Source organism: Plectropomus leopardus, chromosome 1 (assembly GCF_026936395.1).
Source record: "Plectropomus leopardus strain MGB_pleo_1.0 chromosome 1, ASM2693639v1, whole genome shotgun sequence".
In the NCBI taxonomy this organism is placed as follows: Eukaryota; Metazoa; Chordata; class Actinopteri; order Perciformes; family Serranidae; genus Plectropomus; species Plectropomus leopardus.
The window spans coordinates 10,159,910-10,187,207 of record NC_142176.1 but is presented as its reverse complement, the minus strand read 5'-3'; the positions used below and the strand labels follow the sequence as shown (position 1 = coordinate 10,187,207).

General features: G+C 39.2%; 2 protein-coding genes across 13 annotated transcripts in view; one reads left to right on the top strand and one right to left on the bottom strand.

The window, feature by feature from the left end:
* The first annotated feature begins 2,392 nt into the window (after positions 1-2,392).
* Positions 2,393-27,298, top strand: part of myo9aa (myosin IXAa) — a 151,854-nt gene continuing 126,948 nt past the window's right edge. For 10 of the 11 annotated variants that reach the window (XM_042491017.2, XM_042491039.2, XM_042491047.2 and 7 more), the window contains exon 1: positions 12,236-12,602. The gene's annotated coding sequence lies outside the window, so the exon portion shown is untranslated. Of the gene's footprint in view, positions 2,449-5,590; positions 5,628-12,235; positions 12,603-14,819; positions 15,056-27,298 lie in introns of those variants that run through there. The other variant, XM_088074946.1, reaches the window with a different exon arrangement.
* Positions 6,397-10,928, bottom strand: senp8 (SUMO peptidase family member, NEDD8 specific). Of its 2 annotated transcripts, none has more exons than XM_042491363.2 (2): positions 10,699-10,928; positions 6,397-8,344 (listed from the first exon to the last, which is right to left on the bottom strand). In XM_042491363.2, exon 2 carries the CDS (start codon positions 8,323-8,325, stop codon positions 7,660-7,662), a length of 666 nt encoding a protein of 221 aa, XP_042347297.1. In that variant the 5' UTR covers positions 8,326-8,344; positions 10,699-10,928; the 3' UTR covers positions 6,397-7,659. The 2 variants fall into 2 exon arrangements, with proteins under 2 accessions (XP_042347297.1, XP_042347288.1); XM_042491354.2 differs by lacking the exon at positions 10,699-10,928 and adding an exon at positions 10,521-10,657.

Sequence of the window (27,298 nt, the reverse complement as noted above, 5' to 3'; positions counted from 1 at the left end):
GACAGAGGAAAAGATGAGATTAAAGAGGAAAACGAAAAAGTACATTAAATTTAATTCCATGGTAATCTTTGTGCTTTTTATCCAACCGTGAGGACCCTAACTGATTTTTATTTTATTCCACATAATGAGCTGCAGTTCATCCTATGAAATGATGAATAGTATCATAAAATCTTGAATCAAGCTGACTTAAATCCAAATTCCTAACTCAAGAGATTTGGTCCAATAAAGAAGAGTCATTCCTTAAACAATAAATTCTCCCTTATATATTATAACTATGTCTAATATATTGTATTTGATGTCATCCCTGGAGTTATTTTGTGCTGAAATGCAAAATATAATATGTAAAATATGTAATGTAATATATTGTTTTGGTCCAGCCTTCCAGGAAAGCGTTTCGACAGCTCTCCTGAGAATGGGTGTGAACTGGCTGCTCTCAGTCAATGGTGGGCGCGTGGATGTATAAATATAGTAAAGCTATCTAACGTGTTTGTGAACGCTCGGGCGTGTCTGTGGTTACTGCAAATCTCCACTAATCAAAACACAGTTTAACATGTGGCTGCTTTGCATTCTGCATTTGAGGTCTTCTGGCAAGAGATAAAGGAAATGTTTTACACTGAAACTTTGAGGTAGCTGAGATATTTTTGTACAGTTGAACTCATTGTAGCCGCCTAGAATTGCCATGCCTTCTTGTTGGCGAGTTCTCAGTGTAGACGACAAAAAATACACCCATATTAGCTGTTTTTCATAGAGTAAGCATCTATATTTATCTCGAATAGAATGTAGATACATCTGGACTAGCCGATGGAGGTCTGTTAAATCAAATAACTGATCAAAATACACCTTTGCACATAAAGCTCAAGGCAGGTTTTGTTGCCCCCAGTATTTATGCTGAACTAAGCCAGGAATTTTAGGCAGTCATGTGTGTCCCAGGCTGAAAAAATGTCCTCTAATGAATGATTAGAAAACAGCAAAATCAAACAAAACCCAATTTACGGAATTCCAACACTGTTGATGGACCCCAGTGCACAGAAATATTAAATACGCTGTTTTTAAAAACTGTAAGGAATTGTACTTTAATTAGCAGAGTAGGGGTGTGGCTTATTGTAAATGCATATTGGTTGCAAATATCGCTTATCAGTCTCATTAACTACCAATAATCGTATCAGTGTCGGCCCTGAAAAAATAAAATCTGTCAACCCACGTCTTCTGCATAGACTTTGCATTGCAATGTGTTTTAGTGAAAGCAATTGATCTATTTATCATGTAAATACATAAATTATACTGTCAGTGATGTGTGAGTAAATAAGTTGACCATGAAGTCTAGTCCCCAAAATGACAAGCTTAAAAGTATGACACAGGGTTTAATAGGTTTAATATTCACTGCTTTCTCAACTATTTATTTTCCCTGTGCTATTATCAAAATGGGAATTACGGGATTATTTATATTAGTATTTAGCCAATTTTTCAGAGTGCTTTAGAGCAGATATCACTCCAGTTCCCTGGTTGCCAATAGAGGGTGATAAAGCATTACTTAGACTACACTTAAATATGTTTTAATGGTCTTGTTCTGCTGTTTCACATCAGATTTTAAGATTAGTGTAATATTTTACATATTGAAGCTGGAGCCTAGAGCTTCTTTATCTCTGCTCTGTCTCTGTTTAATTTCAAATGTATGATTTCCCAATTGTTTTCTGCACTATTGCTCGTTCAGTCACTGACCTACATAGCAACTGCAGTTCACCACCTGATCCGAGGAGATGGACAAGCCTGGCTGGCACTTCTGCATTTCACTGGTGCAGTTTGTTAACACAGAGCACAATGGTGAAGCCTTATCTCGCGGGAATCACATTGCACATGCAGTGGAGCATTTAATTATTGCCTTCTCTTTTCATTTCTGATGTGATGTTGCGATATGGACATGACCTACTTCCACCCCCTTGAGAAAGACGTGTTACCGTGCAGTTGCACACCTGGAAACAGTGCCATCCAGGATGTAACTGTGTCGGTTTGGGCCTCTCGATAGGATGTTGCTTGTTTTAATTAAACTGATTCTCACGCATGCTGCTGTAAATTAAGCTAAAATCGTTCCAAGTTGTTGTAGTTGGCTGCAGATGTGTTGTAACAGGACATGATGTAATGTACAACCAACATTCAAACAGATTTTCCTGTTTATGTCAGAGGTTAGAGACAGTTTCAGCTCATGTTATGGAAATGTTTGTTTGTGTGTTTGTGTGTGTGTGTGTGTGTGTGTGTGTGTGTGTGTGTGTGTGTGTGTGTGTGTGTGTGTGTGTGTGTGTGTGCGCGTGCATTTGTGAATGTATATGTACCTGCTCCAGGCCTGAAGGCTTCTATCTAACGAGTAAATATGAACCACCTGGAGATCCTGGAGGGGAAACCTTGGCTGCTGCTCCTGAAATCAATTACACACAACACGGATGAAAAACAGCGGTGAGTGAGTTCACTAATGGAGTTCTGTGTTTGTTTATGTCTGTAAAAGAAGGTATATGTCTGGTCTAAAATTTTAACCAAATGCATACTTAAATAGTTTCAGCTATGTCTGTGTTTTTAATGCAGCTAGAGCTCAAAATTGTGGTAGCACACGTTTTAGTCTCTCGGGGCATATATCCATTAGTAAATGTTGACAATTAAGTGTTTGAGTATTTAAACATGTTCCTTTCAAATCATGTAAGAACACTTTCATCCATTTTACGGTACCTTTTGTCAAACGTTGTGGATCTTATAGTTTTTCTGATTTGTAATCAATATCATCGAATTGGCATTGGTTGAAAAAGTATTCAAAAAATTAAATTAAATTAAAACGAAGTACTGGTACTACACTGTATAAAAAATAATCTGTTGCAAGTAAAAGTCTTGTAATGAAAATGTTACCTAAGTGAAAGCATGCAACTGTAATCTAAAATGTAATTAAACTATTAAAAGTGCAGTTTTTTTTTAAATTAACCCACTAATCATTTCAACTGTATAAACTGTAGTTTAATTTACAATTACAATAAAACCTTTTTTATAAGCCCTCCATATGTTTGTGTGCTAAAATCTTAATTTTTATAGTAACTAAAGATGTCAGATAAATGTAGTGGAACAAGAAGTACATTATTTCTCTCTGAAATGTAGTCGAGCAGAAATATAGAGAAAAACAGAAAGAGAATACTCAAGAAAAGAACAAGAACCTCAAAATTGCACTAAAGTATAGCTCTTGAGTAATTGATTAAAACTGTTTTTACAATTTCACAAATGCTACCAGTTAATCACTTAATCGGCCAACCGCTGTCTTCAGCCTTTTTCACCAGAATATGTTTTTAGTTCAGTTTGTTTGCTTGTCTGTTTGTCAACAGGATTACGAAAACTACTGGCCCAGTTTTAATGACACTTGTTGGAGGGATGTAGCATGGGTCAAAGATGAACCCATTAAATCTTGAAGCAGATCCAAAACATTATAAGATGGAGTATTTTGCCGTGATGTAGGTCTGTGTTTTCGGCATGTGCTTCTACTGCACCACTGCAGGTGCACCGTAAAGCACACAAGAGACTTAAATCAGGTCCTAAAGGTGAAGCGTGGCCTAATTTCTAATTACAACAGCGATTATCAGTAAGCCTACTGTTGATTTACAGCAGAACAATAGCACCTGATACTAAGAAGCTTTCTTTTATGCCACAGAAAGCTGTGTATCATTTGCCAAAAGAGCAAAGAGCAGGGTACAGGATTTTGCAGGATTTAAGTTTATCCATCTCAATTTAGGTTTTCCAACACATAACAAAGTGCACCATTGTAACATTCCCTCAAATTAGGACACCAAACCCTTAGTGCCCTGCTGTACTGTACATTAGAGTACCAAGACCTGAGATGACAACAGAGAGAGAGACACAAGTTGTGTTTTCTTGTAAGCACTTGAGGAGCGGACTTGGTAAATTGACCATTTAGAAGCAGATCTGTCTAAATGAATGTGCCTTTCCCCGGGCTCTTTGTCTCACTAATGCAGTGTGCTGCCTGGGTGGTGAATGCCCGGCTTTGTGGCATTTTATTAGGACAATAGTAAACCCTGATGACTTGTCTGACTGGTTACTCCGGGTGAAATACGCCCGTGGGACGTAGATGTGCACAAGATGCAAGATGAAGGAGAACAGAGGGTGAAAATAGTCCAAGCAGCGTCAATTTAAGAGCAGAGCAGGGCAGTCAGCCAGATCAGGAGCGCTTTCTGTTTACTGTTTTTTTTCCTGCAATAGAGTTTCTGATGAGTCGTCCTGATTATACTGTTTGAATTCAGATAAAAAAAAACAAAAAAACAAACTGATACTTTTTAATATTAGCCTTTAGATTTTTGAATCTCTGAATTGTATCAAATATTCAACAAATTGTAATTAAGTTGTGAAGTGTGATTAATCTTCACTGTTCACAGCACTAGCTTTTGCTTTCTAGGTTGGCAGTTACATTATACAACATGAGACAATGACCTTCTTCCTGAGATCACGAAATTCCTGTCAGACGTCTTTGTTCATAGTGTTACTTTGCTGCGAGCGCCAATAAAAACATGAAAGTAGCCCCATGCTTTTATTTTGAAGTTAAAGGGCATTTTCCACCATAAATTGATGCAAATGAGGCAAAATGTAATGCTTGCAGAAAAACTGTCACTTTATTGGTTTTATTGCAACCTCTCATTAATTCGACCTTCATTAGGCAAAAGGTCTGCTTACTGCAATGTTGCAATTAAATGATTATTTTTGCAAGTTAAGGGCTAGCCACACCAAGCACTATAACTATAACCATAACGATGTTTGCATCGACACTCATGAACAATAACCTTATGTAAAAAGCGGTGCAACTACACACTCCATACATCTTTCACACACAAAAATATCACATACAAAAACATTTTGTGATCCAAATTAGATGTTCGGATCTATGTTGGATGTGACGTCTAAATAAGACAGATTCTGTTGTAGTTGTCGTGAGGACTGATCCACTTGAGTTGGAGCGATTTGTAAAACTATCTTTTTATAATTTTAGTTTGTTGGAGTTTTTCTGCAAGTTGTGTTTTGTCTGTCCCTCTCCTACACACCTGTTTGGAAACACATATGTGACATATTTTTTTGTTCAAAACTTTATGCTAAAAAATTCACCAGAAGGGAGGAAATGAAATGTGTTACTGTCAAAATGTACTGTAGGAGGACCCAAAACTCCTTGTTTTACACGTGTCTCCCCCCAATGTTGAAGCAAAATGTACTCCCTTGGCTGCATGTTTGTCTCCTGTTCCAGATGATAATGTAATGCTCACTTATAAATATGTCAAAGAGTCTGACTCTAGGTTGTACATAAAGAATAGTTCGGCCTTCCTGTGTGCTTTAAGAACAATACTGGATGACAGCTTTTACTGTTTATCTCTTTCTAATCATAGTATGTGGAAATGTACTGTGGATATTTTCAGTGCTTTTCAAAAAATGAAAGCCTTTATAGATGAACATAAAAATATTTTTAAAACTTGAGAAGTAAAATCTATTTCAGTTGTCTGAACAATAACTTGTGGATTTCTTGTCAACACAATGAACTTTACACATTTCCCCTCATGTGTTTCAGCTTTATTAGTTGTGATCCATCATGTTGCTCCATACTTGTAAGTATTACATTTCTTTCTTCAAACCACAACAGTAAGATATTTTACAGTATTGATATTATACTTCAATATATTTTATACACTGACTGAAATGTTTGTGGCTTGGAGAAGTACTGAAAGTTTGTTATGGATGTTTTTTTTAGATTATTCTGTTTACATATTTTTATTCTGTGTGGTCAAATTTTGCTGTAAATTCATTTTGATTTTATTTTTAAGCAGTTTTTATATCATTCACTACTGATGAATTTTAAAATACTCAGTAGAGAATTTTAAAAAAATCTCTCTACTCCCAAAAGTAAGGCACCAGAGGTGTGGACTCAAGTCACATGACTTGGCTATGACTCAGACTCGAGTCACAATTTGATGACTTTGGACTCAAAATCAAGAAAAACTCCACTTTGTCTTTAACACCAATGACTTCACTTGGACTTGGAGCCTATTCACTTGAAAAACTTGATACCTTCTTCCGAGCCCAAAGAAAGAAATGTTTTTTTCTTTAAATATGTCACAGGTCAGTAGCTGTGCTAAGTCGACACTTAATTCCCCAGCCGATCCACTATGTTTGAATCTGACAGCATCTAGTCAGGCTGAAGAGAACAATAAAAAACTAATGTTACATTAATGAGATTAGAAAATTATGACAAAGATAAATTAGTTCATGTATAAAAAATAAACAGCGGTCAACAAAAAATGCCTAATTGCAGTATGCGAAATGTGCAAGTTGAAAATTACAGATGGAGATGCAATAACTTCTAAAAAAAACAAAACAAAACAGAAAGACTTGTTTTAATAAATGAAATTAACAGCTTGGAAAATGCAACACATTACTTTGTTGTTAATATGGCATTACATTTAATGGAGAGTTCTGACTTATTTAGGACCAAAAACACATGTATAGCAGTTTGGATTTCACTTGGGAATTGTCAGTCTTGACTTGCGACTTGACTCAGGAGTTATTTGTCGTGACCTGTGACTTGTGTGCCAAGACTCACAACCTACTCAGGACTTGTAGAAAAATAATGAGGTCCCACTTCTGTAAAGCACCCAAAAATGGTTAAAATAGGGATCAAAATTTAGTTGTAGTACCTATAATATTAAAAGGTGTCATTATGGTTCTGATTATTTCGCAGACTAAAAGTGAAGGTTTAATTAAGTATTGGATACAGACTTTTTTGTCTTCCTTCTTGCATTAACCTGTAAAGTATTTTTATTCAAGCTTAAAAGAAAAATATTTTATCCAACAGTTTTACTTAAAATCAACTTGGCTGATGGGAAATATAGTGAAACTATCAACAGTTTTACACGAATAAGGCTCTACACAGGTGGGAGCTCAAATAAAAACAGCAAAGCAAATGTACCATTTTGTCAGCAAAAATGTGACAACAAAATTTATTAGATCAACAGACACTAAGTTTGATACTTACTTTTAGTGAGATCATATCATACATTCCACCACTCGACTCTGCCCTTTGTCCCGTAAACAGTAACAGCACACACTGCACGTCTTACCCTCATACAGCAGTTTTCTTTCAAAAAGTTTGTAGTTGTGAGAAACAGAATGAACATGTAACATAAAGTAAGAGCCAAAGTTAAGATTCACATTCTTATCGTCAATTCTAGTTCATTTAAAATGACCCTGAGCAATAATCTGTGTAAACATTTCTACATTCGCCCCAAACTCATACAATGGAGAAAAGAAACATCCGTGCCTCCTCTTTGACATGACATATTCTTCATCCTCACTACATATGTACATGGGAGTAAACTCCTCTGTCGGCATGCTGGTGTTCAGGTTTACATATTGTATGTTGCTGTGCAGATACAAGGCATAAACATGACACCACGTGTTCCATCAATCATTCGTAACATTGCGTTTATTTTTGACTTTTTTTCTGTTGTGGAGTATGATAGTAATAGAAATTAACGTCATATATAGTTAAATACTGTATTGAAGGAGTGCATTCAGGTGCTCCAGCAGTAGATATGTAGGGGCTGACAGCTGTTCTGCATATAGTGTCGGGCAATCAACGTGCTAAGGAAAAGACAGCGAGCAGCAGAGGTCATTCTGAGATAGACTCTGGATCAGTCTGCACCACTCAGCCCTCTTCTGGGTGATGTAGGCTGGGGTGATGATTTGCACTGGAAGACGCGGTGAGCCCTCCACCCTGGCCTTCTCGCACAAGGCCTCGGCGATACAGATAACATACATGCCGCAGTCGTAGCTGTTCTGCTGTGACGGGCAGGGCTCCTCCACGAACAGCGCTTTCCTCCCTGCGCCCAAGAAGGGCTCTAACTTGCTGGCGATGCGCCGTGCGTGAAGAGAATTGCTGCCGTTTTGAGAGTCATAGTGTGCAAAGTGGTTGGAGTTGTGATGGTAGACCAAGAGGCTCCAGTGGGACCCACCGGCAGTCTGGTTGGAGTTGTCGTTGACGGCTAAGAAGACCCAGTGTCGAGAGGCGAGATCCAGTGGCTCCAGAAACAGGGCTAACTCATCAGGGCAGGAAGCACACTTGATGAACTGGGTGACCTCCGGACTGATGAAGGTGATGGTGTCCCCCAGGACTCTGAAGCGCTCGGCAGCAAAGTACTCGAAGGCAAAACCAATGACTTGGTCATTGAGCCAGTAAGGTCCCTCCAGTAAGGACACATCAGAGCGCCGCAACAGGCTGTCCTGGTAGCTCAGCACTACAGGGTCCATCCTCCAACAGAGTGTCAGTCTGAAATACACAGAGGAAGATTTTAGTCCTGGTGTTTTCTTTTTAAGATTTTTTTTGGGGCTTTTATTGCCTTTCTTTGACAGGACAGGTAAAGTGTGAAGGGGGGGATCGAACCCCCTGCAGCGAGAACACAACCTCTGTATATGGGGTGTTTTTACTCAGCCACCAGGCACCCCAGTCCTGAAATGTTTAACCAGAATCAACAACTACTTTGATAATCGAGTGCAAATCCTAAACATTTCTTAAACTCCACTGTGTAAAATTTCGGGGGATTTAGTGGCATCTATCAGTGAGGATTGCAACCAGCTGTAACTTCTCCTGGTCATAATTCCTTTACTGTTACTGTTCAGGTTTTTTTTTTCCCAGAGGCCAGATTATCAACAGAGGAGTCTCCCTCTTCAAACCAAACAGGGCAGGTGATTAAAACCAGTAAACCCAATGAATAAAGCAGTTTAAAGTTTTTAAAACAAAGTGTTTTTTTGATGCTCTCGTTGCGGAGGGGCTACAGTGACCGATGCAAAAATGCGAATGGCCCTATTTAGAGCCAGTGTTTGGTTTGTCCGTTCTTCACTTCGGCAGAAAGATTTTTGTCATGGCCAAACAATGATATTACACCATCACATGATTTCCCATTGATTAACATGACAAAAGCGATGTCTTCAGGGATATGTTTGTGATTTTTTTAAAGATTTTTTGGGGGCTTTTTTTCTTTTATTTGATTGAACAGTATAAGTGTAAAAGGGTAACAGAGAGGGGATGACATGCAGCAAAGGGCAGAGACCGAAATCAAACCTGAGGTCTCTGTGATGAGGATAAAGCCTCTGTAAATGGGGCGCCTGAGCCATAGAGCACTTGAGTGGATACTTTTTTTTTTTGAGCGCCACAACACATGCGAAATGACTCGTTTCACTGTCAGAATTTGATCTATTCAGTCTGTTGCCACACAATTAAATCATTTTATCCCCATTCAAATTGACAGAGCACCAAAACGGAGTTTAGCCGTTCAGCTGCCATAAGTTTCTGGTGCAAATGCTCTATGGGCTGTGCAGTGTGGAAAAAGTACTTATCATCTAGGTGAATTCATCAAGGCACTTGAACAATTTTGGCTGTATGCGTCACTGGGTTACTGTCATAAGAATGAATAGGGCCTCACATTCACTGCTGTATCCAGTTCTCTTAATACATTCATAGCTCTTCATAGATGAGAACTCTCTTCCTATTAGATATAAATATTAAGGAATCAGGTGATTACACACTAAAGAAAACATACTTTTTTATATTATATTGCATTTCTGCCAATATATCCCCAGAGATCTTACACACCGGACCTTTAACTCACGCTTCTTAAATTTAAGAGTTGGCCACTTTTCTTCTTCTTCAAACTAAATGACAGTTGGTTGCAAGAAACAAGCAATTTAAAGATGTCACCTTTTGGCTTTAAACAGTTATGAATTATTCAATCTATGCTTTTTAAGTAATTTAATAAGAAAGAGGGGGAACCTAATGTGTTCCCTTGAGGGGAATAATCTGTTTTGAGTTAGTGACTCAGTGTCATGTAGTTGTAGAGTATTAGGCAGTGATCTTGGTCTGTTTTTCTGAATTAAATTGCAGTTTCAAAATCACACTTTCACTGTCATGTGCCACAAAAATCATCCTGGACATGATATAAACCCAAATACTGACCTTCACTTGAAGGTTCTCTGCAGAAAAAGTTACATAGGGATGAGGCTGTGCCAAAGTTGAAATGTTACCATTAAAATAAAAACGTTAAACTTTATCGGAGCTAACACAGACTGATGCCGTTATGATGCCATCTTGGTTCGTTAGGACCGCTAACGTTACTCTCTGAAAGACGTTACTGGCAACCGTGTTAGGAAATGACGCTGTTATTTACAGATATATACAACAGCGTTTTATGAAACGTTACGGTATAAACCACGGGCTGCCGGTGTCCGGTGATGCCACTGCGGAGCATCACATTACTGCAATGCGTTTAGTTCACCGTGTTTGTCAACGGACAGCTCTCTGAGAAAACGTTAGCATGAGCTAGTTAGCTAACCACCACTTTCCCCATCACGCGAAGCTAAAGAACTCAGCTAAACAGTCGTTTTAGCCTCTCCAATATTAGTTGTGGAGTGTAATATTAAAATACATGACGCATATTTAATGTCCATACCTGTAAAAGACACACTCAAATAAAAAGTACCACGAAAACTGCAGTCTTGTCCCTCATTGCAGTTACTGCCGTTAACCGTTGAACGTTTTTGCGACAGGATAACTGCGCAGTACTTTGAATTGAAAGGCTAACAATCTGTGACAGTACCTGCAAAGATTTAAAAGTTATCGGTGCTTACCTTTAACAGTTATAAAACCAGAAGGATAGCCGCCTATGTGAAGATAAACGCAGGTCCCGTCATGACAATATTTAACAAAAACAAAGTACTCGCTCATATTTGGTTTGTTATCATTTTAAAAAGCGTGGTGTCATGGTGTAAACCGCTGCCGTCTTATTTTGTGCCTACTTCCGGTTCCTTCGCCCCACTCACGGTAGAAGACTGGATATGGCGTTCAAAGATGGCGCCCCCGTTCATTCCTATTAGAATCATGGATGTATTGAAGCGGGCGCGTGTGGTGAGTGTTCTTTATATATCCATAGCGCATACGCAGAAAATCTCCTCCGTTTTAGGTCCATTGAGCTTGCGCGCCAGAGGCATACAACACTAGACAAAAATAGCCTTTTAACAATCATACTGAATTTCTTCAACAACCCATCATTAACATGATATACACAAAAAACTTCCCATCAACAGAGAAAATAATTTAAGAAATGCATGCATGCATGTACATGCAAACAGCCATTAAAGTATATTATTATTATCATTGTCATTATACTATTATATTAATAATAATAATAATAAGGAGAAGACGAAAGAAAAAATAATCACAATTGAGAATAATCTATAATTGATCCATATAAAATTTAGTAGGCATACTATTAGTTTTAGGCTAATTACCTTCTTATTCCGAAGGCCCCTTATTGTGGTGCCATGTCATTGTTGTTCTTGATAGAATAAAACATACAGATAATAGCCTTTTTGTTTTTCTAATTAGAAAGTAGTTTCACATATTGCTCAGCATTTCCCAGGAAGACAACAACCCCCCCTACATTTGGGCTACATTTCTGTATTTTTTTTTTTTACCAACTTTCTTATTACATATAAATGTTTTTTTCTTGCAATTTAGAAGACATCAAACATCACATTTTCCCCAAATAAAGTTGTTTTTTAAGTTATGGCCAGTAGCTCACTTTTTTTCCGTTGTTTTCTGTGAATGGTACTAAATGGTACTAGGTACTCTTTTTCTACTGCTTGTGTTGTTTTATTGTAATAAGTAAATAAACAACCAAGTAAACAAATAAATAATATAAAATAAAAATAAATAATAGGCCAATAAAAAAATCAATGAAAAATCTGAGAGGTTATTGTCAGTTTTTTTTTTCAGTTTGAGAACAATTTGCCAAAATGACTGTAAAACAGTTTCTGGATAAATATAACAAAAAGAGAAGCTCATGATAAGATATATTTTATTAATATCTATGTATGCAATAGTTTACTTTTGAATGAAACCTCCTTGACCTTGTACATGATGAGGTAGACGTATTTATGTGGAAGCATAAACATCATTATCCGAGTCAGACACTCCTTCTCCATTTAATGTGTATGTGAAAAAATGAATTTGGGGCACGGATGCGCACATTTGGGCGTTATGAAAGTAATGCACGCGGAAGTTGTAATACCTCGCGCGACCACTAGGTCAAACCCGGCCCGGCCTCTGCTCCGGTGCTGGGGGCTTGTCTCTCTATTTTCTCCCCGCCCAGGAGCCAGCGTGAACGCGCACCGCCGCGCGTAACCAAAGCGGCTGCACTGATTAGCAGGCAAAGTGGAGTTTTCAGCGACCGTCACCGAGCTGCGAGAGACTGCGTTATTTAATTACACTCACCACGGCGAACACGCACGGATAAATAAAAAAATGCGCAAGAATTCAGCGCGGAGTTGAATTTCGAGGAGTTGTTCGGAGGCGAGCGGCGGCAGAGAGACAGAGAGAGGAAAACAAATTAATTCAGTGGGAATGCTGGGAATTAAATAGAGACTTAGGCTTTCTGTGTGGCTACAAGTGTGTGTGGCTCTGCAAGCCATCCCGAGAGCAGACGGAAAACTTGATACCCACTCACAACTGACTTCAGCGTTCACGTCTGGAGGTAAGAGTGTGATGTTTAGTAGTTGGACACTGGTGTGTGTATGTGTGCGTATGTGTGTGTGTGTGTGTGTGTGTGTATGGGCTGCCCCGCTGTGGGGAGAGGGGCTCTGAGGCTTCAAGCAACCAGTGACTCAGGAAACTTATTCTGTTAATCTCCAAGCATTTGCAAGATTGTTGTTCATGCGTTTAAGGTGTATGGGCTCAGTCGGTGCTTTTGTTGAATGAATAGTCACAAACAGAGGTGTGTGTCTGTTTGTGTGTGTGTGTGTGTGTGTGTGTGTGTGTGTGTGTGTAGAAGGTCGTGAAAAGTTTAATTTGCAGCTCAGTGTCATGTCTACAGAGTAATTGATCTACACCTGAAGCCACCTAATTGTGTTAATGAAATGTGGAACCCTGTAAAAATGAGGAATTTTGGTTTATTTTATTGATTTTACTTATTAAAGATTACCCATTAGTCAGAATCAATACGATGTGAATGTGTCACATTTAGCTAAAAGACTCATTTTCATCTGTGGTACATCTGCAGGTTGATGTTGCCATGCATCTAAACAAACAAACAAGGCAGACAAAAATGCATTAATGCAAACATACAGCACAAGTACAAGGAAACCTTAGAGAACAGCACATTTCACAACCATACAAGCCAGATATTTCAAATAACCAACTCGTATTTTGTATTCATGAGCTTGGAAAGATCAACTTGTGTGTTGTTTTGAGTGTTTGGCTGCAGCAGGGTGGGGTAAATGTTTACATGTATTATTTAGTGGAGGTCAGACAGTACAGCTTATAATGCAGCGCAGGCAGTAAAGACTGCAAAGCAGCTGTAATTGTACAGGGAGGTCTAATGGGGTAAGGAAGCTGCTGAATCATGGGTGTTCGTCTCAGTGGACAGAGAGTCGACTCAAGGCGCTTCACGACTGCAAACTCACGACACCAGATATCATTCTGTGCATGATGCCTTTATTGCACGTTTAAAATATTTTGTATTTGGTCACTTTTTTAAGTCCTTTTGGAGGCTTTTGGAGGCTTTGTCCTTCATTGTGTCTGTGCTGCTCGGTGTTGAGTTTATAGTACAGTACATTGTCTTTTCTGCTTGGAGCACTTTATGCCTTTTTATCATAGAGTTGTCAGTAGAGTGATGGCAGGAAAATGAGGGCAGTAGCATGCCGCAAAGGTCCTCAGCTGGGCTCGAACCGGGACGTTGCAATACGTGGTCAGTATCTGTGAACCACCCTGATCATCTTCCATCTCTTTTTCTGTGTGAAAATTATATACTAACATCGCTATTAGATTTAGACACAGAACCACGTGAGAAAAAAGGTTCTGTCTGTGTTTTTAGCTGTTTTGGAGATATTGATCTTCAAAGTTTGTTTTCTAGATAAAAAGTCTAAAAATGCATATAACTCACAGACTCACAGACTCACTCACAGAAAAAGAATATGTATTCCAATTTTGACAAAACTTTATACTTATAAGGTGACAATAGGCATCAATTTTGAGTGGGACACAAGGGACACGACTCCCTCAGGTAGAGCCATCATCCAACAATCGGATGACCTGTAGTTTGATCCCGACTCCTCCTGTCTGCATGTGGAGGTATCCTTAGGCAATATACTGAACCCCAAAATTGCTCCTAACGAATTTCCATCGGTGAAAACTGAGTAGCAGGCGGCACCTCAGATGGTGGCTTTGGCCATCAGTGTGTGTGAATGAGTGAATGTGACTCGTCGTGTAAAAAGCTCTATAAGTGGTTGTAAGACTAGAAAGGTGCTGTACAAGTGCAGCTCCATTTATCAGTTACTATTTGGCCCCCACAGTAATTACATGGAAGCAGCAGAGACTTCTGTGTTGACAAGAATTAAACATTTTCACCTTAAATAGATGCAAAAAAGGAAAAAAAAAAATCTTGCATATAAATTTCCTAGAATGCAGAAGATTAGGTGTTTTATACTCAGTATTTCCTTAGGGAGGACTCCCAACCTTCCCCATTTCATATATATCAAAACAAACAAACCTCATATGGTGCCTTACTTTAGTCAAGTTTTTGTCTTTTCATTCAGTAAAACTGTTTGTAATTGCTGCTTTAGATCCCTGTATCCTTTTTATATCTACCAAAGAGATATAACTTAAATTCAAGTAGCAGTACAGTTCCCACTGAATGCTTTTCCTGCCCTCAGATCAGCACAGGTGATGAGAGTAAAGTGGGTCTGTCCTGCAGGAATGTGAGGTCTGAGAAGACACAGCTGCTGTGAGCATGAGAGGCGGCGCAGGCCGAGACTCCAGCAACTGGTCCCAGTCGACATCTGACACCCCGCAGGCCCCCTCTGTCTGCTATTTCTAAAAGACTGGCCTCAGTTTGCATCACACCGGCCTCTGTCTGTGCGGGGCGATATCACCGACACCACCTGAGAGCCTGGAACTGTGACCTGAAAGGTTCAACGCTCAGTTTTTAAGGTATTCTGTAGGAGATTTTGCGGCCTTAATGAAACAATCTGCCTTTCTAATTCTACTTTTAAATACTTGCTTGAACTTAAAAGAAAGAGTATAACCTTTTAAGACTAATCTATTGATGGTGCACAAACCTTTACTTGGAAAATACATCGCTTAATGCAAAGTTTTCATTTTTAAAGATACACAATCTGGGATTTAAGGAGCAGTGAGTAGGATTCAGTGGCATCTAGCAGTGAAGATTGCAGATAGCAACCAGCTGAACCTTCCCCCATGTGCCAAGCGTGATCTCCCGGTTAGAAATTCTTCAGTGTTCATTGTTCAGGAGCTTTTTACGGGGAGCCTGATTTTACGCAGAGGTCTCTTCCTCTCCTGAACAAATGATTAAAAGACAAAACACTAAATGAAGAAGAGTCATGTGAGAAAATCTGTTTTTCGTTTCGGCTTGTCGCAGAGTTTTTGCTTGCTGTGGTGGCGGATGTCAAAACATGAATGGCCCCGTCTAGTAGCGCCTTACACACAGCCGTTACGCCGCCTCGCTGTGCTGTATGTAAGGTACGATCGAGTAATGGGGGGACAGCATTGTCTCGCCTTTGAGCCAGGAATGGAGTTAGTAACGGCGCCGAAATGAGGTCCAGCACGACGTGATCATGGGTGGCACAGGTGTGTTTGGACAACCTGTTATGTGTGTGACTCACTGTTTGAGATTTTAAAAGTAGCTGATAGCAGTTAGTAGCTAACTCAAAGAAGAAGAAAAGCGGCTGAAAATGTCGATAAATTGGGAAAACAAAGAGGTCGAGGAGCTCCTCACCCTCGAAGCTCCCTATGTAGAAAAAAACAGCTGATTCTAAGGCAACAAAAACACTAACTCTCATTTTCTTGTGATTATACATTAAAGAAAACATGCTTATTATATTACATTTCTGCCAATATATCCCCCTTAATCATGCACACTAAGACCTTAGGTCTGTGCTCTTCTCCTGGAAACAATTTCAGGTTTCGTAACCTTGTACATGATGTCCGTCTCTGGTCAGACCTGAGGTGTGGCCTCACTGTATCATGAGTTCAACTCAAGTTCACATAAATTCATACGTCTGTCACATTGAAACCGTGGCCATCGATTGAACTTCCTGTTAATTAGTCACCAGTAAAGATGTCGGTCACAATGCAAATATGACTAAGATTTTGTGAGATTCCTCAGTGAAATATTTTGCTTTTCTGTGTTTCAAAACACAAGTTTTCAACCTTTCTGTACATATAGGTTGGCATAGATTGTTTCAGTTACATGTCCGTGATCATCTCTGAAGACGAAGACACCTCCCCTGTGTTTGTCAGAAATGCACTGCAGCACATTTTAGATGCAGACTAGCTAAGGCATAAGAGCAACCCATCACTCTGCAGCTTTAAACCCTCCTGTCATGAGATATTTATCAGCAGTAGAACAACTCTGTATTTATATATAACCTCTCATTCTCCTGAGTGAAATATGTCTGTGGTTTTATAAAATAGCTCTGCAGATATTGTACAGCAGCTACAAAATTTAGAGAGAGGTAGAGTTATCACTGCTTGGCGACCACAGCGGTGAATTTGTTCTATGAATAATCGTCATATCAACTTTAACTTATTAGTGTGGGGGAGTTTATCATAATGTTTGGATTTTTTGCTGAAATATTTATATTTAAATGACTATTTTAAAAGCATTATTTTATAAGACATTTCTAACTGAGCAGGGGGATAAAGGAAAGTATTTATTTTGCTGTTTAGCTTATTTTCCTGTTAAAAGTTCACTACACTGTGACCCTTATAACAAGTAACAGTTACTGTGCTTTAAAGGGATAGTTACTTACCTATAGTCAGTGTATTACATACAGTAGATGTTAGTCGGCACACCCCCAGTTTGGAGAATAAGGCTGGAAGTCAGATCCAGAAGCTAAGCAATGTATTACTATGCATAGGGGTCCAGCAACAAAACATATTGTAGCCACTTAAATACAGTACCACTGAAAAAGTTTCAGTATACACTGTTTTGAGAGTATTTTCGCTGCTGTAGTTTAAAGTTTGACATTGATTTCCAACATAAAAATGAAGCGGTTAAATCACTTTCTTCACAGCCAAACTCCACTGAGAAAAACATTGATTTAACATCGCTAAACACAGGAGCTGCTGGGCTCCCGCTGTCTTGAACTGTTACTTTGTTTTTGTTATTGTGTGACTTAAGCATTTAAAAGAGTTAGTTCAGATTCACCAATGTCACACGAAAACACAAACAAACTAACTGTTTGAGGCAGCGGTAGACAAGCAGCTCTTGTCTTAAGGGATGTTAAATCACTGTTTTTCTCCATGTAGTCTGGTGGCAGCTTTTCCGTTGGAAGGGGTTGTCTGACGGGAAGCTAAATCAGTGAAAATATTTTTCATATAACCTACACTTAAAGTGATATTGATTTTTTTATTGGGAACTTTTTTAAGGTGGCTAAAATGTGTTTTGTTGCCAGCCCCCATCCACAGCAGTTCATTGCTGAGCTTCAATGTCAGACTCCCACTTTAAAAAAAATCAGAGTTTTACCTTTAAATAGGGATTTTTACAATATATCACAGCTGTTTCATAGTTGCAGTTTCTGTAAAATTGGAGCCTTGGGAAGAAGGATAAACAGTCACCAGATCCTGTATCCCCAAAATCATTTTGTTGTTCGATATAAACGTAAGTTCAGTTTTTGAAAAATGGGCTCTTCAAACATGCTTTTTTCCCTTTATAACTGAAGTAACTATCCTCTCTGTGCTGTCTCTGAACATCCACATCAGCTCCTGCAAGCCCCTGTGGGGACGGAGTCTCACACGCAGTCTGAAAATAGGAATGATCCCGATCGTCAGCCCTTGAGGTGTTACCTGCTGAACCCAGTCACAGCGTGTGTTTTGGGGCGAGATCAGGAGTCACGTGCTGCACGCTCACATGACCGCCGTGTCCTAAAAAAGTGTTGTGGCCACATGATGGTTATTGTGTGGCGTAAGTGATTGGCATGCACATGAAGTCATTAAAGAGGAACCTGCTTGTGTTGCACCCTGAACAAAGCTCCCCTTTCTTTAGTAGACCATTATATGAGGGAGGCTTTGGCCTCAAAGGCTCAGCTTCCCCGCGTTTTGCATTTCCCCTCATTAACTCACTGCTGCTAACAGTAGCCGGAGTGAGATGGAGAGAAGAAACTGCATTGTGTTGTTGTTTGCAATTTTGTTTATGTGAAAATGAGCTTAACTGGTTCTTTAATTAAACCCTGAAAATGGGAAATGGTGTCAACAAACAATAGTGATCTGTTTGAAAGCTCAATTTGGGTTCCCTTGAATTAAGCTTCATCCTCCCAAGGTTTTGTTTTGGACAGAGAAGCAGCAATCAAAGTCTTTTTTTTGTTTGTTTTTGATGTGGAACCCCCGTGGCAATTTAGTCCAAGCTTAAAAAATCACAGAAAAGTTGATTTTCATGCAAGAAAGCAGTTTGTTGAGCTTCAGTTTCTATTTCCAACCATACAGCTTTTGAATAATTTTGCGATTCTATGAATTGGAAGAACTGTGTTAATTAAGTAATTGAGTCAGACGTGGATATGCATGTTCACTTGCATGGTGGTTGCTTGGATGGCCATGTAGAAACTGCTTATCAGTGGAGGAGTAATGTTTCAGATTTTTTTTAACCTAATATGGCAAAAACACGGAGTAAAAGTATTCATTAAAGACCTGGGCACACTGGTCTTGTCAGGTTAAATGACCAAAGCTCCAGCTGCCTGAGACCATGTTACTGCAGTAGAGTGGCAAAAGAGCAGTGGAAGCTAAAGTTGTGATTTGCAGAATTTTTTTGTGTGTGTGTTTTGTGACACAGCTGTGACAATAGCATGTGGCCCCCTGCAGCCTTATGGTACAGACAGGACAGGGCCCACGGTTAATCCCCAGGCATGTGCTGTTGTGTAAAGGTACACAATACTGCAGTGCTGCCATGAAAATACTTTAAGCATCAGTGAAAACTGTGATACCTTGTCGAAGCCTTCATTTGGCATCATTGGCAACATAGGGCATGTCATAGTTTTGTGTTTATCTTTCCCACTCAGTGCTAAATATAATGCCAAAATGTTGAGAATATTATTTAATGTATTGATTTTACTTATGGGTTACAGGCTATTCAAGACAGGAGAAAAGAACGAAAAAAAAGTAATAAAAGTAATAACTTCATTATCAGTTTTCTTTATGTAGAAAACAAGAAAACAAGGTCTTCAAGGTCCCTTGCCAACTGTATCTGGATTTTCCTTTATAGAAAGTTAAAAAAAAAAATGAAATAGTGGTCTTTGAACAATGATGAAGTTTGGAGTTGTCCCGAGAAATCTTATTTTATGAATGAAAAAATCTTTCAATAATCAAAAGTTGAGCATCTTAGTCATCAAGTGCAAAACCAAAAATCCTGTCATAACATGATGGTGTGAGGTCAATGGTGATTAAGTGAATTTTAAGAAATATATTTTTTATTTGAAAGGACAGGAAATAAATCTGATGTGAAGCACCCTCAAGCAAATTTATTTGGACTTCACTGAAGTTAAGACTTGATTAAAAGAGAGAGGAGATATGTATGCAAAGGAAGGCATGTGCCTGCAAAAAGTTTCCTCATGAACATTACAAATGCAGTTGAACTTGCTTTCACAACTCTGGTGAATTATTTTTTTATTGCAGTGAAATTTTGAACTGAATTTCTCAAAAGAGAGAACATGTAAAATGTGCACAAGAGATCAGATGTTTTCTCCATCCAGGAAGAGAGAGAGCTTAGAGCTGTGTCTCTGCAGTGCGCTGCCGCTGTTATCTGTGAGGAATTCTGTCGGTTTACAGTAGTCTGTAGTCTGTGCTCTGTCAGAATGAGGCAAGAGGGGAGGAAGAGCAGAGATAGTTGTGGCTAACTGACAACTAACAGGCTGCGATAAGATGGTTTTCAAATGCAGCCCGGGACGCGCTCACTAAAAGCTGGAATGCTGTCTAATCTGTGCTGTAGTTATCAGTGCAGTAAATGAGCAGATGATATAGGCCACTTTGAGATTATTCTCAAGTATAACTATTAACTGTGGAGGTGCAGCCTCTTTCTAGCCCATTCTCCACCAGCTTTGTATCTTTGCAATGTGAGTAGTATGTGTAGAAGAACTGTGTAACTGTGTAAACCTCCCTCCATCTAACCAGTGGTTACATCTTCCTGCTCCCCTCCCAGCAAAACTCTGTGCTCTGCACCTCTGGTGCAGCGCAGTGCATTCTGGTAGTTGTAGGTTTTCTACCTCTTGAGCAAAAGTGAATGCCACAGTCTCTTTTCTGTGTCTTCTCTGATCATTTAGCACCAATTTCAAAAGTTTTTGAGTCTGGCTCGGTTTTATGAAAAGGCCGTCTTCCCAGCAGTGACATACTTTTTTAAAACATCAGGTCATACCGTTTGTCATGACAGAATGATAAATGTGTCCTCCCCTGAGCCCTGCTGTGTCCTGTTGTGCTACAATGTTCAGTTTAATGTCCCTGTCCTTTTACTTTGGCACCCACCTGCATTCACCCTGATTACCCACTGATGCATTTCAGAACAGCCATTCACTGCAGTGACTTAGTGGTCTGGCTGAACGATTATGGTCAGACACCCTGGAGACGATTAGGGGGTTCCTTTTGTCTCTATAAAGTCCGAGTCCTTCACTCAGCCCCAAAAGAGCCCACTTAACAGTGAAGCTGTCTCAGCTTAGCAAATATTTCTGCTCTACATGTCAGGCTGGCTGAGCTGCACTTCAGAGCAGGTGAGCGATGAGAGGAGACCCTGTAATGAATTTCTCCCTAAGAACTAGAGGATGGAGAGTCCAAACCAGTATGAGCTTAAGGTTCAGATGGAGGGTTGGACTCTTGACTTTCTCAACTGCAGGAATGAAGTATTGTTCTGAGAAAGTGGACTTTGTAGTTTGTCTTCATGCTAATTCTCAGCAGATTTGTGGTTTCTTTTGGTGAAACAAGTGTATTTAAAATGTAGATATCATCAGTTTATATCATTCATGAGGTTTTATAGAGTTTTGAAGGACTGTCCTGATACCATTTTCTGGGCTCCGGAGTTTTTCCATTAATTAGCAGCAAATAATCAGAGCTTTGCTTGGTGGGAGCTGGAGGGGGGGCCCACAATAATCTGTGTCAAGTGTTTTAAATGTGCATATAATGGTAAGTGTTCACCTGCTCTGTGCTGCAGGAAAGGCCTCACGTGTTTGCGTTCTGGTGTTGCTCTGCTGTTAGGTTAATTGATTTGATTGGTTGAAGTCAGCCTGTGATATATGGTGATAGACAGATGGTCCATTTTAGAGTTTGGCGATATATATTGAATATACTCGAGGTATCGCGGCTTGTTCCTCATGCAATATATAAAATGACTGTATGTAAATATGGAGTATAAATTGTCACATGGTTTTTCGAGGTCACCAGCGTTTTGGCTCTCACTTCTATGTCTGCCTGCCACAGACACACGCACAAAGCAGCATTTGCAGAGCTTCAGACTGTGATTATTTAGTCACATCTTACTACCATGGAGCACTACTGCGATTTTCAAATACTATGAATATATTAACTAAAGAGCTGTTAGTTTGTGTGGAGCTTACAGTGAATTAATCATGTTAAATGGTGCTTTGGTAACAGTCTGACTTAATGAGTGGTCGTGGTTGTGTGAGCAGGTGAGGCGTGTGTTAGTATTTTAAGAGCTATTTAGTCACATTTTGCAACCATGGAGAACCAGTGCGACGTGCAAATTTTAGTAATACATAAACTAGAGAGCAGTTTGTTGCCTGCTCACAGTGACTGAATCCTCACGGTTAAAGGTGCCGCCGTATCCGTTTAACTGCCTGCTAACGCTAACAACCACCTGTTGACGAGACGCTTCAAGTCCACAGCAAAAACATCAACACACTCCTTCAAAATGAAAGCACCATGGGTCGCACTTTGATTTATTGATTTGTAACAATACTTTTTAAAATTTCATTATAAAAGTACTTTCACTTCCTCACAACAGTATTTTATTAGATGTTATTTTAACAGTAGTGTATTGAACTTAATTATATGACATCTACTTTATTTACCTTTATTGCAACTATATTTTATTTAATAATTTTGCATTTTGATATATATTGTGTATCGCAATATATCCTGAAAATATTGCAATAGTATTTTAAAGCCATAGTTCATCTAATCACCTGCAGCCAAGTATTTTTTCTACTAAACAGTTTTCAATGATGGCTTATTAGATAGTTCTGTGGGACACATCAGGTTTTACACCAATGTTTGATGATCACAGAGAAAGAAATTCACCTTAGAATATAAAGAGATATCTATGTTTTTTTCCTCGGTAGATGAAAATATAATGTAAACAAAACAGGTTGTATTTTAAGCAAAATACTCAATGCTTCTTCTTTTATGTCCGCAGACCCTTCATCCTTGTTATCTACTGTTATCATCACTGCATATCTCTGCACGAACATATGAAACCTGACTGAATAAAACAAGACCCTGCATGTTGTCTGGGGTGGCAGAGGGCATTTTGGGAAATGAAGGAAATTTCAGACTGTAGGGAGAAATAGGTGAGAGATGTTTTAAGTCTAATGTTTCCACATGAAGACTACAGATTAATGATACAAAGTGAAAGGGTATCTGAGGATGGAAGTTTCCTATGACCTAGAAAGTCTAGTTTATGTCTTTTTTGACCACAGTTTACGAAATGCAGCTCCACATCATCTCTCCACAAGCTTTGGGTGTGCAGTAAACCATGAGGTCATAGCATCATATGAAGCCGCTTCAGGGACTCTCGCCAACATCTTCCATCATCTCCTTGAAGCCTGAAAACCAAACTTGCATTATCATCACGCTGCAGCTCTTACTGTCTCTCTGTCGGCTGCGTCTCGCACTGCACCACCAGGCTCAGATTTCAAACAGCCTGCGGTCTCCTGAAGGCAAAGAGACAGCAGTCGTCCCCCATCCTCAGCGAGAGCCACTGTAACGCTGCCCTGTAATTACAGGTCATGTTTTTTTCCTAATACGCTAAACAGATGTGCTTAAAATTATGCTTAACATTCAGACCCCGAGTTAGACATGATGACATGTCATTACTATCAGCTGGCAGAGGCGCGCACTGCACACGGTTCTGTTGCCTAAATGGTTTTGAATTAAGATTTTTCTCAGTCTAACTTTTATTCTCTAATTGCAACATCAAGGGATTTAATAGACAGAAAAAGAAAAAAGACTTTTTTCAACAAAAAAAACATACAAATCAAACATTGCCAAGAGAAAATGTTGGTGTTATACATTTTTGCAAACCATGTTTACATTATATTTGCATGTTTCATGGTCCATACATATCATCATCAACTTTATATAAGCTGACTTTGTCTTTAAGAGGTGGAGGGGATAGTGGATGGCACGGCACCAATAGGTGAGACGCCTGCTAAGTTGCAGACCACTAAAACCAACACTACCAGATGGCTTTTGGCGACCCTTTCTGACATTTCTACTGGTATTTGGGGCCACCAAACTTGCTTGTCTTTTACCGAACCCGGGTTTTTCCCAGACGTGTTATAGCTATCAAAAGTAATCGGCACATTGCAGCATTTACCAACGCTGTTTGTTGAATGGAACCTTGGTGTTCTTCACTGACATATTGCATTTTTCCCAACGGTGTCTGAGCCATTGAACCTAGGTGTATTTTTACCAAACATGGGTGTTTACATGGGTGTTACTTGGCCGTATTTAGTGGCATGCGTGCCATTTCCTAGCAGTATTTTAACCAGTGAACCTGGGTGTTTTTAGTTGCACATTGCTGAATATCCCAGTGCCATTTGTGGCACCAGACCTGTTTTTTTGTTGTTGTTTTTTTTACCAAACCTGGGTGTTTTTCACCCACACATAGCGGCATTTCCCAACAGTGTTACGGTAAAGAACCGCAGTGTTTTTCACATGATACACTGCATTGTTTCTCAACAGTGTTTAAGCCACTGAACCTCAATGTTTTTTAACCAGCTTGCCCCTGCTTTTCCAGCAGCTTTTATGCCATCAGATGTGGGCGTTTTGAACCAAAACATGATCTTTTCAGAAATATAACCAAGTGATTTCTGTGGCTTAACCTAAGGACAACTTCACCACAGCGTTGTTGGGAAACTTCAAGTTTCAACATATCCGCTACAAAATAAAGTACAGATGTAATGTATCTGCTGTTTGCAGAAATGTCCAACGTGAGCATTTTTCTGTGGATTGGGTTGAAGCGAATATGTTCAATTTCAAGGTATTTTTTCAGGCAAACAGCTTACCTGGAAACAAAAGTTCCCACAGAAAACAATCTTTATTTATTCGAAACTGACATCTAAATCGTGATGACTTTTGCTTTCAGTGCATTTAAATTCTGTTTATCATGATTTACATTTAAAAAGAGGCCTTTGAAATTAAAAAGACAGGATTAGGCTGCTGCCTGCACTGTATCACAGAAGGATATCAGATATCTGATTTAGCTTGGTGGTTTTTATAACTTGCTCTGAGTTGACAACATGTAATACACACTGACATTTCCATAAGTGTGGTTTTGCATTGCCAAAATCTGATATATCGCATAATAACATTTTCCTTTGATCACTGGTGCCCACTCATGTATGCCGTGATTCAGAGAGATGTCTTTGAAATAGCTCTGGATGTAGGTGTCGGATGCCCTCAAGGAAGAATTCTTCCCTCTGTATCGTTATGCAACGCTTCACAAAAGAAACCTTTGGCAGCTAATTTGATCAAATTCACTGCAGCTAATTGACCATGAAGATGATGAGTCATGAACGTACCCGGAGGTTGAAAAGGAACTCTTTTTATGTCCTCATGTCTTTTGTCGGCGTGTATGCTTGACCTCGTCACAGGTATTTAAAATAAGAAACAGTGTTGATCTCTCGGTGCACATCAGAGGACATGTGCGTTCATCGCTGAGAGGTCGGAGGCATCTCGGCACTGTGCTGTGTGAGCAGCTACAGTCATTACTGCTCATCTCCACTCAGCTATGAAAGACGAGATGAGTCCTTTTGGCCTCTTTTACTCAGTGTTTGTATTTGGAGAGAAGCTCCCGACCCATGTTACCCGTCCTATTGTGTGTATGTATACTGGGCATACACATCATATACATTGCTGTACACACCGTCTCGCTGTTGGTTTGTATGTCGTTTATCATGTTTCTGGAGGAAACGTGCCGGTGCCCTGGCTGCTCCTCACCGCTGTCTTCCCCCAGGCCAGGGGCGCCTGAATGGGTCCGTTTGGCCCAACAGACTTTCTTTCTGAGGGGGAAATGGAGTGTGCATAATCCAGGTCAATGATACCTCCTACTCCCTCACCGTCTTCCTCTTCTTCTCCTCCATTCTCTCCTTTCGTCTCTCCTCGCCAACCGCTGCCTGTTGACCAGTTTTTTTAAGCGTATTTAAGTTTTTAGTGTAGCCCGACTGATGCAGGATGTTTGCAGCGGATACCGACATTGATATTTGAGATTTTTCAAAAAGGAATGATTTATATATTACTTGAGATAAATTTTCTTTAAATAAAGTTCTCTTAAAGTAGAGCTGCAATTACTGGTTGATTAATCAAGTAGTTGATTGAAAGAAAACACTTGGAAAATGTTTTAGCAATCAAATAATAATTTCTGTGATTTTTTCAAAGCAAAAAAGCCAAATATTTGCTGGTTTAATGCTCCGCAAGATTACAGTGAGCATTTTTTATTGACAAAAGGATCTATTGATTAATCAAGAAATACGGACAAATCAATCATTAATAAAAATAATTGTTGGTTGCAGTTTTTTTGGAACAGTTGCGACCAAGGAATGTACTGAGCAGGACATTTGACAGTTTAGAAACATTCACTTGATGTTGGCTGCTTTCTGGTCGACAAACTACAGAGTTGTGACACAAATATTAAAAAATAGATAAAATCCGCACACTTAAAAATACTTCCATGAACGTGAACATGTCAGACATGTCTGAGGAATAAGAAACAGTGTTGATCTCTCATGCTATGGCCCGAAACGTCACACGTGTGGAGGTAATGTAATAAACGTTAATGGGAGCATTTTCTAGTGTAAGGACTTTATCTGATATGTTTTTTTTTTTGTCCAACACCTAGTCTTTACTACTTTTGGATATGCGTTGTGCTGCTTGAACTTTTGTCTACTTTTTTAAAACACATCTTTGGCATTTTCTAGTCATTTATTGGTTAACTTTGGTGGCTCTGAGGGTCAAAACGCAACATTTCATAAAGCAAAACCATTTCAAATCACTGTAATGTAGTTTTGTTTTGTGAAATGTTGTTGTGGTATCCAAAATTTTGTGTGTCTGAAATTGTTGTTTTCTTAGATGTCATTGTCTATGAGTATCTTTTCCCCTTCATATTCTTGTCAGAGTCAGCATATGCAACCATGCTATTTACCTATGTATAATATTTTTAATCTGCAGCTGTGGGTGTTAATTGAGTTTGCAGATTTCTACCACAGTCCAAGCTCACTAAGGTTGTTTGAATGTTTCTACTTTTAACACTGAAAGCATACTGCAAAAGAATGTATTGTTTTAATAAGCTTTTTTACTTATATTAAGAACATTGAAGTCAGCGTCTGTATTTTTGGATATGACTTCCCTGAGAACCATTAAACCTTAAACACTTAATGCCCTTTAAAGCAACAGCTGTTGATGATGTGCCTTCCATTTGCTGGCCTTTTTTACTGCGGGGTGGTGTACTTTTCCTACTCCATCAGCCAAACATAGACCGTGCAGAGTCATATTGATATTTCCAGAGCTGGGATGGAGTCTGAAAGGAAAAACACATTTTTCCACTCTCTAAAACAATAAAATGTAAATGTGAGGTCAGTCCAAGAGCAACGGCCTTGTTTCAGACTCAACAGTTTACACCAGTGCTCGGCATTCACAGAGAACATGGTAAACCATATGTCTCCACCTCCAGTAGCTTAATTAGACTGTAATTCAGACATTTATAGTAGTATAAATTATTACTGAGTGAAGGGGAGCACAGGAAGGTCGTCAGTGAAACATAAAAAAGGCATGTGGAAAGCATTTCACACACAATTACCCGTGAAAACAATTTAAACAAAGTGTTAAAGATTAAATTGGAAAACAGTTTGATGTCTGTAATTATTACATGTAATTATGTATTAATTGTATAATGCATGAAGGCCTTTCAGTTTACAAGCTGTTTTCTTGAAGATCCGTCCA

Excerpts from the sequence above, each read along its gene's own strand:
- senp8 (XM_042491363.2), bottom strand. The coding sequence starts at position 8,325 with ATGGACCCTGTAGTGCTGAGCTACCAGGACAGCCTGTTGCGGCGCTCT.